The following is a 10,052-nucleotide window of genomic DNA, read 5'->3' as shown; positions in this document are numbered from 1 at the left end:
GCTATAGCTATATCTGAACCGATTTTCTCCAAATTTGACATACTTGCTTCTAGGCCGAACTCGGTTGGGTGTGCCAAAATTCAGGTAATTTGGACTGATAGTGGACATTTGGTGCACATTTAACCCGAAATCGGATGAAGATATATATGGGAGCTATAGCTGTTTTTGAATCGATTTTCTCCAAATTTGTTGTATTTGCTTTAAGGCTAATCTCGGTCACATGTGCCAAAATTCGGGCTATTTGGGCTTATATTCGCCATTTGGTGGTCAATTAACCCGAAATCGGATGAAGATATATATGGGAGCTATATCCAAATCTGAACCGATTTCGATATAATTTAAAACAACTATTTCTGTGCTCCATCTAATACCTGGTACCAAATATCATGGTTGTGGAGTGCATAGTAGGAATGTGAGGGACTTAAAGATCAAATCGGATGAAAGATATATATGGGAGCTATAGCTATATCTGAACCGATTTTCTCCAAATTTGATATACTTGATTCTAGGCCGAACTCGGTTGGGTGTGCCAAAATTCAGGTAATTTGGACTGATAGTGGACATTTGGTGCACATTTAACCCGAAATCGGATGAAGATATATATTGGAGCTATATCTAAATTTGATCCGATTCTCACCAATTTCAATAGGGTTCGTCCTTGGGCCAAAGATATATTGTTTGGAAAATTTCATCTCAATTGGATAATAAATGCGACCTGCATTTTGTTCACAAGAATACATGGACAGACGGACAGATGGACTGACATGCATAAATCGACTCAGAAAGTGATTCTATGAAGGTTCTCAAAAGTAACTATGGGTCTATCTCGTTTCCTTCTCCATGTTACAAACAAATGCACAAAGACATAATACCCTTACCACTATGTGGTGTAGGGTATAAAAATTTGATGATTCTAGTTTTATCCCTTCACCTAATTTCAAATTTAGTACTACAAAGTCATTATACCCTACACCACATAGTGGTAAGGGTATTATGTCTTTGTGCATTTGTTTGTAACATGGAGAAGGAAACGAGATAGACCCATAGTTACTTTTGAGAACCTTCATAGAATCACTTTCTGAGTCGATTTATGCATGTCAGACCGTCTGTCCGTCCGTCCGTCTGTCCATGTATTCTTGTGAACAAAATGCAGGTCGCATTTATTATCCGATTGAGATGAAATTTTCCAAACAATATGTTTTTTGGCCCAAGGACGAACCCTATTGAAATTGGTGAGAATCGGATCAAATTTAGATATAGCTCCCATATATATCTTCATCCGATTTCGGGTTAAATGTGCACCAAATGTCCACTATCAGTCCAAATTACCTGAATTTTGGCACACCCAACCGAGTTCGGCCTAGAAGCAAGTATATCAAATTTGGAGAAAATCGGTTCAGATATAGCTATAGCTCCCATATATATCTTTCATCCGATTTGATCTTTAAGTCCCTCACATTCCTACTATGCACTCCACAACCGTGATATTTGGTACCAGGTATTAGATGGAGCACAGAAATAGCTGTTTGTAATTTTATCGAAATCGGTTCAGATTTGGATATAGCTCCCATATATATCTTCATCCGATTTCGGGTTCATTGACCACCAAATGGCCAATATCAGCCCAAATGGCCCGAATTTTGGCACATGTGACCGAGATTAGCCTTAAAGCAAATACAACAAATTTGGAGAAAAGCGGTTCAGAAACAGCTATAGCTCCCATATATATCTTCATCCGATTTCGGGTTAAATGTGCACCAAATGTCCACTATCAGTCCAAATTACCTGAATTTTGGCACACCCAACCGAGTTCGGCCTAGAAGCAAGTATATCAAATTTGGAGAAAATCGGTTCAGATATAGCTATAGCTCCCATATATATCTTTCATCCGATTTGATCTTTAAGTCCCTCACATTCCTACTATGCACTCCACAACCGTGATATTTGGTACCAGGTATTAGATGGAGCACAGAAATAGCTGTTTGTAATTTTATCGAAATCGGTTCAGATTTGGATATAGCTCCCATATATATCTTCATCCGATTTCGGGTTCATTGACCACCAAATGGCCAATAACTGCCCAAATGGCCCGAATTTTGGCACATGTGACCGAGATTAGCCTTAAAGCAAATACAACAAATTTGGAGAAAAGCGGTTCAGAAACAGCTATAGCTCCCATATATATCTTCATCCGATTTCGGGTTAAATGTGCACCAAATGTCCACTATCAGTCCAAATTACCTGAATTTTGGCACACCCAACCGAGTTCGGCCTAGAAGCAAGTATATCAAATTTGGAGAAAATCGGTTCAGATATAGCTCCCATATATATCTTTCATCCGATTTGGTGTTTAAGCCTCTCACATTCGTAATATGCACTCCACAAGAATGATATTTGGTACCAGATATAAGATACAGCCCAGAAATAGCTGTTTGTAATTTTATCGAAATCGGTTCAGATTTGGATATAGCTCCCATATATATCTTCATCCGATTTCGGGTTAATTGTGCACCAAATGGCCGATATAAGTCCAAATGGACTGAATTTTAGTACATCGGACCAAATTCAGCCTAGAAGCAAGTACATCAAATTTAGTGAAAATCGGTTCAGATATAGATATAGCAACCATATATATGTTTCATCCGATTTAGAGTTTTAGTCCCATACATTCGTAATATTCACTCCACAACCGTGATATTTGGTACCAGGTATTAGATGGAGCACAGGAATAGCTGTTTTAAATTTTATCGAAATCAGTTCAGATTTGGATATAGCTCTCATATATATCTTCATCCGATTTCGGGTTAAATGTGCACTAAATGGTCAATATCAGCCCAAATCACCGGTCTAGAAGCTAATACGTAAAATTTGGAGAAACCTGGTTCAGAGATAGCTATAGTTCGTAAAATGTACGATAGAATTAGATAGATTTTGATTTTGTACCAAATATCTCATAGAGCTCTGAAATGCCCTGTAAAAACCTTTTTACGAGAGCTCTACTAAATATGCATAGTGGTGTAGGGTATCATATAGTCAGCCCCGCCCGACTTTTGAGCTTTCCTTACTGGTTTTCTATTGGTATACATATCTAAAATCACATCCATATCTCAATTCCAGATACAACAGAGAGATCACAATATAACATTTGAAGATTCCAGTCCTATTCTTCCACCCAATACCAAACTTTTTTACCATTAATACTTTTTTCCAAAACACCGCCAAATCTCAAAAACTAGAAAACATAGGTAATTTAAATATAAAATTTCTGAATTTTATCTCTATCCCTTCATCTCCTACCAAACATAAAACAATTCAGAACTAGTCGTACATTTATAGTAGGTATTTCTAGGTTACAAATAAACAGCGAGCCTAAAATCAAATTTCAAACACTATCTGTTCACCCTATACCAAATATAGTACTATTTAGTAATTTTAGTGTACTTGTAGTACACATTTCTAACCCACCTCGCTATCACAAATCTGCCACCAACAGGGATCCAAACACACAATTTCAAAATTCCAGCTTCATTCATTCACCCTAAATCTAACAAATTTAATAAAATATATAACAGTTCGCTCATTTAGTACTCATTTCCAAAACCAGCTTCATATATCACACATATTTTTCAACCTCGACCTGGTACCACAGTAGAAGTAAAGTACAATTTAGAACTTTTCGCAAATTAATATTCGAATTTTCGAACTTCCTTGGTACATCTATCCTGCACTTCATCAGTAGCTATCATTTCGAATTTCAGAATTCTTGTCTATCCTCCTTAGTACCCTTTAGCAGGTATTTCAATAAACAACGGTCTTATTACACGTCTACGCACCAAGTCTGAACCTCGTGCAAAAATTAAAAAATTCTAGCTTCAGAGGTTTTGTCTGAGCATTGATTCTCGGTCAGTCAGTCAGTTATTTAACTATTTCACATTTTTTTAAAAATATCCCGATTTTGTTAATATCACCTACATATACTTTATTTCCCACGTAATTAGGAAGTTATTTTTATTTGCCTTCTATTTACATAATTAATTGAATTTAATACAATGAACTATTAAACTACACATACATCAACTTGCGTACATTTATGTGTGTGTATGTGTTTTGGTATTAGCACTTTTCAGTTTTTACAACTAAAACCAATTAAAATCTTTTTCATAAATGTCGGTTTTTACAGTTAAACGATACCAACAATTTTGTGGTTTTGCTGAAATGTAACAGATTAGGTACGAACTCTGCTATCAAATTCACATAATAAGTGCGTGTGGTTGTATGCGTGTGGGTGTGTGTGAGTGAGTGTGCGTCGAGTGCGTACGTAGGTCTAAATAGATAAAGTAATTGACACTATTTAAATATTTATGAAAACGTGCTAGCCAGCCAATTGTTATGGAAACCATAATAATAATCTCTCGCTTTGTTTTAAATGTTGTTTTTTCAGTTTTAATTTCTTTTCTTTTTTTGGCATGGAAAATGGTTAATTGGAATTATATTAAATGCAAATAATCAACTCCATGGTGATTAGTTTGTAGCTAAAAAAGAAAATCACCCCGATTCTTAATGACAATTCCCTGGGAATTTTTTCCCTATTCCCTGTTCCCCTATTCTAAATAAAATCTCCCGGGGAATTTTTTCCCTTTTCCCTTCTCCCTTATTCTAAATGAACTTCGAAAATGGGAAACTCTTCCCCGGGAAAAAAGTAGGTATTATGAATGTCAATAAAAGGGCGAATGTGATAACGAATTTTGGGAATAATTCCGCCAAAAAATTGCAAGCGAGTTGTGCCAAAAAATGTAAGTATTTAAAATTTTTCATGAAAAATGAAAAAAAAAACATTTATTTTTACTTTCAGGTCAAAAACAACAAACAAAAAGCAGTTAGACATTCTGCTTACCTCTATGCAATTACATAGCGATATTGCGCGAGGTTGGTTTAAGGGAGGAAAAGAGGAGCTAAACCGGGTATGGCGCAATTTGGAGGCGGAATTAAATGCTGCCGGGCCACCATCAAAAAGTGTTGCCGAGTGGAAGAAGGTATGTACCACAAAATTTGATTTGTACAATGCACAAATGACAAAAATGCAAAACCTTTTTCAGGTATGGGCCGATCAAAAAAAGTATGTACGGCAGAAGGCGGCACAAAACCTCAAATACTCCAGAGGAACTGGTGGAGGCCCCAACATGGAGCAGAAGTTTTCTGCAAACGAAGAGGCCATATACGATTTGGTTGGCATGAAGGAGTCAGTGGAAGGTGTGGCCATCAAGTATGGGTTAGGATCTTCCACTTCTACAATACAGAACCCAGAACGCCTTCCAAATGAAATTCTGGAGTTGCTAGAGCCAGACGGAGAGGAGGCTGAATGTCCTGCGGTGCACAGCAATGAAGACACTCCGCAAAAGCCGCCGGCGAAAAAAATTAAAATAAGTGGCCAGCATTTCAATACACAGGCATCCGCTCGCGACGTTCTATCAGAAGAGATAGACATTCAGAAACGTATGTTGGATGCAATGATTGAGCAGCAACAAATTTCAAAAAAGGTGTATCGTTCTATTGACCGCCTTTATGAAGTCAAAAAGGAAGAACTAAAAGAGCAGAAAAGGCACAATTTAATTATGGAAAAATTGCGGCTAAGAGAAGTGGAGGATAAAATTGAAAAGAACCGCCGACTCTTAGAACTGGAAGAACTGAAAAATAATCTAGAAAGTACCTGAATATATATATACACATACACACAGACTGAAAACGTGCATATGAACGTACCTGTAAATAGTATTAGTTTTGTTTTTAGTTTTAGAATATGAATTTATGTGTTTTCTTTTTGTTTGTTTTTGAACATGAATTTTATTGAGTTTTTTTTTGGTTGTTTTTGAATTGTTTTTTAGTTTGTTTAAAATAAAATGTGATGCTATTCCTATGTGATAACTAATCCTATGTTTTATTATTTTAATTTACAAATATACATTAGGCTGTCGCAATATATATAAGTGATTGATTGCCGTTTATTAGTGTCTGAGTCTAAATTTAGGGGAATATCTACTACAGATTATGTCCAATATTATTTCTAATATTTTGGGCAACCGACAAATACTGCTGCGTGGCCAAGGATACTACATCACTATCACTATATTGTATGCTAATACTATCAACATGTTCAACATCGTTGACGTCAGTATTGCATTTGAAATGAATGCATATATTATGCAAGGCACAGCAAACATTTGTGATTTTTGCGGCTTTTTCAGGAGAATAGTGCAACTCCCTAGCACCAAGAATGCACCTCCATCTATTTTTCAAAACGCCATTGGTGCGTTCAACTACATTGCGGCACTTTGAATGGATTTCATTGAATTTAATTTCAACTGATTCATCCTGTGGACATCTATGAGGGGTCAAAAGCCACGGTTCTAGAGAATACCCTGCATCTCCTAGTAAAAAATAAAATATTAATTTGTGAATACTTTCTGTTGTCATTCAAAACCTTACCAAGGAGCCAATATTTACTACCGCCTGTTCGATAGACTTCCTCAAGGTGGGCTCGCAACTCGCTGGTATTCCAAATGAATGAATCGTGGCACGCCCCAGGATGCGATGCATCCACGTACTGAATCCTCAACTCATGATCACACACCTGTAATTTTTGTTGTTGTTAAAAATCAATTATTGATCATTCCGATGAATATCTTGAACACAAACAATCAGCGAAACTACTTACCAGCATAACATTCAAACTATAGTAGCCCTTCCTGTTGTAATATAAGTGCTTATTGGCGGAGGGAGCAATAATGCGGACATGTGTTCCGTCAACGCATCCTATAACGCTCGGAATGCCATGCTTTATATAAAGCGCTAAAGCAATTTTACGTTTCTCCTCTTCCGTTCTGCAGAACCTTATCCATTTTGGGCAGAGATGTTTCTCAAATATATTTATGACTTCCGTGAGAACTTTGCTAAGACTACACTGGGCCACAGACACGTCGCAATCTTTTCCTATGCCTGTTTGGTACCCGCCTTCCGCAAAGAAGCGTAGAGCCGCACTTAGTTTCACAACAGGAGAAACTGCAAATGACTTACGTTTAGGTTGAATGTTGGAAGTTAACACGCCCAACAGATACTTGAATGCCGGTTTGTTTACCCTATAATATTTTTCAAATCTTTGAAAAGTAAGATTCTTGTTAATAAATAAAATTTAATAATAGTTTATTCATGTATGTACTTACAAAGATTGAGGCAACTCAAGTGGGTTGATGGCATCGCGTAACCTTCTCCTTTCTATCCTTTGCATATTTTTCTCCTGCTGCTGCACTTCAGCGTTTTCTGCATCAGCTAGCATCACAAACGCAACACTAAACATTTTTAAATTGTTTTTTTATAGTTCTTTTTTTATTTTTAATCACTTTATGCTTTTGAAGTCATAAAAATATTTGCAAATTGTTAGCCAAACAAAACAGCTGACGCAAAACAGCTGACTTCGAATAATCGAAATTCTCTCTCCCTTATTACCATTCTCCCCGTTTGTTTAGAATAGGAGGATTTTATTCCCGGGAAAAATAATCTCCCCGGGAATAATCTCCCGGGGAGTATTCAGAATCGGGCTGAATATATTATTTTTAATTAGACTTTAATTGGTAATAGCATAATTATGACAACGACGAAGGTATTAGGCGGAAAACTAGTATCATTTTTGGCAAATAGAAACAATGTTTATTTTTGTAATTCTTTGATAATTGTTAAAACACATTCTAAAACTCAAATTAAATTCAATTGCATGGACGCGTATTTGACAATTCAATATGCATCGTTATTGTTTCGTTTTTTTTTTAATTATTTATTTTTATTTTGCAATTTATTTTATAAATTGTATTTTTATGGCAGACTAAAATATCAATTTGGAGTTAAGTATATTAGGAGCGACCGGCCGTTGTCATTGGAAGTTTGTTTAGAAAAAAATTAATTTTAGAGAGAGGAACTGAAAAACTAAACGTGCAGGGTGAGATGAAAATGTTGGAACCAACTTCAGACTGCTGTTACTTTTAAGCCACTCATCCGACTGCTGTTAAAATTATTCCAGTGACAGCTCATTATATTGTTTACAAGCGTACAAGAGCATTTTGGTGAGAATTTTCCAGAAAAAAAGTTATTCGTGATGGAATTCAAGCGTGATAGTGTGATTTCTTTATTTTTGTCTGGGTTATCGTTAGAGCACTCCAACATTTAAATGTGAATAAATCTTTGGTGTATCGTACCATCTCTCGTTACCATGATGCTGATAGCATAGCCCGACGTCAAGGAAGTGGACGGAAGAAAACAGCAACATCAGCAGAAATGGTTCGAAAAGTAAGAACTTACACCGCAACAGAAGAAAATAGACTCAGAAGAGCTAAAGAATTGCTTTGCTTGACCGAAAATGGTTAACTGCCGAATTTGGTTTGCTCCGATGAGAAAACATTCGCTGTCCTGCAGTGGTAAACAAATAAAATAATCGCGTTTACTTGCCAAAGAGGTCATCTGAAAATGTTCACCTTCGGTTGGCCACTAGAACTCAAGCGCCGGCTATGTTTATGGTGTGGGCCCCTATAACACCCGACGGTCGCTCTCCACTCGTATTAATCGACCATGGTATCAGAAAGTATTCTGGAGGGTGTATTAAAGCATTGGGCACGCAAACATTTTGTTCGCAGACCTGGGACATTCCAACAGGACTCAGCACCATCGCACTCAGCACGCGAGTTAACTTCCGTACCGCCGAAAAATAAGAAAACAAGAATTATTCTGTTTTAGATGCCAAATACAACTGATGCTTTATTCAAAAAATTCTTATATTTAAGCGATTTTACAATTATTGATTTTTCTTAGAGTTAACAAAGAACAAAGGAACATAAAATCTAGAGCTATCAAGAAAAATACTTAAGCTAAAAATTTGTATTGGGTACAGTAAAAGTAAACATTTCTTTTTGGGTTATTTCCGTCATAGTTTTATTACTAGTGTTGTTATTGTGATGTTGAAGTGGAGAATTATTGCTGACGAAATAATGTCAACAATATTGGTGTTAGCTCTTTGGTGCTTATGACAATGTTGTAACTAATAATGATGTTAATAATAATGATATTAATAATAATGATGTTAATAATAATGATGTTAATAATAATGGTGTTAACAATAATGATGTTTTTAATAAATGAGGTTGTGGTTGAAAATAATGAACTTAATAATAATGTTGTTTATTGGTGGCTGTAGGTAACTCCTCCCTCTCCAGAATGAAGTGAGGGCCAAAGGGGCTTCGGATCATTTGTGGCCAGAACTTCATTATTGTTGTGGGTTATGGAGTAGATTAATTTTATAGGCTTTCTTATTACTAATATTATTGATAATATTATGATTATAGAACTAATTATACCAAATGCGGAATAAGAAATTGTTTTGTAATTGTCAGAGTCTGTTTGAAGAAATTCGATATTTGCTTTATTTTGGAATCTGTATTGATCTAGTTTGGGTAATGTTAGTTCGTCTCTTATGGAGAGTGTTGTAATATTGTTTGAGAAGCTAGTTTGGAAGGTTATTGTGCTAATGTTTTCTTGGTGAATATTCGGTTTATCTGTATACCAGACATTATTAAATAAGATTTTGCATTCATTAAAATTAATAACAGAGGAAGACTTGATTGGTAGACTCTTAGTTACGTTGTTACATACTGTGGTTATGTTTCCTATTGGAGGGTTTATAAGCACTAGGTAATTTGGTTCTGGATATATTATGTCCGTAGTTAATCCTATGTCTCTAAGGTGACATGCCACCGTTTCTTCTCTAAGCAAAATTGATTTTAGGCAATCTCTATTTCTTTCGTATTGAGTTTCATAGTTGCAGTAAAATTTTTGTTCTATTTGTTTGCATCGGTTGTCGAAAAGATAAAGGTTATCATTGTTTATTAAAGCGTATTCACCGGTTATTATTTCTAAGGTGTTATTTATGGGGGTTTTGATTATGTGTAATAATTTAAATAGTTCATTAGAAATTATAGGAATTTGTATGTCAAATATTATGTTTGTGTCGTTAT

The 10,052-nt window shown here is 35.8% G+C and overlaps 2 protein-coding genes across 2 annotated transcripts; one reads left to right on the top strand and one right to left on the bottom strand.

The window, feature by feature from the left end:
• Window positions 1–4,545: 4,545 nt before the first annotated feature.
• LOC131803398 (uncharacterized) lies at window positions 4,546–5,926 on the top strand. The gene is made up of 3 exons (XM_059124680.1): window positions 4,546–4,793; window positions 4,853–5,033; window positions 5,097–5,926. Coding segments are annotated over exons 1-3 (798 nt in total). The 5' UTR covers window positions 4,546–4,791; the 3' UTR covers window positions 5,712–5,926.
• A 51-nt stretch (window positions 5,927–5,977) lies between these two features.
• On the bottom strand, window positions 5,978–7,585 carry LOC131803397 (putative nuclease HARBI1). The gene is made up of 4 exons (XM_059124679.1): window positions 7,218–7,585; window positions 6,713–7,151; window positions 6,484–6,628; window positions 5,978–6,425 (listed from the first exon to the last, which is right to left on the bottom strand). Exons 1-4 carry the CDS (start codon window positions 7,349–7,351, stop codon window positions 6,037–6,039), a joined length of 1,107 nt encoding a protein of 368 aa, XP_058980662.1. The 5' UTR covers window positions 7,352–7,585; the 3' UTR covers window positions 5,978–6,036.
• Between the last annotated feature and the right edge of the window lie 2,467 nt (window positions 7,586–10,052).

Source organism: Musca domestica, unplaced genomic scaffold (genome assembly GCF_030504385.1).
Source record: "Musca domestica strain aabys unplaced genomic scaffold, Musca_domestica.polishedcontigs.V.1.1 3, whole genome shotgun sequence".
NCBI classification, from domain to species: domain Eukaryota; kingdom Metazoa; phylum Arthropoda; class Insecta; order Diptera; family Muscidae; genus Musca; species Musca domestica.
Note: the sequence above shows the minus strand (reverse complement) of the source record. Positions and strands in the feature narration are given on the sequence as shown.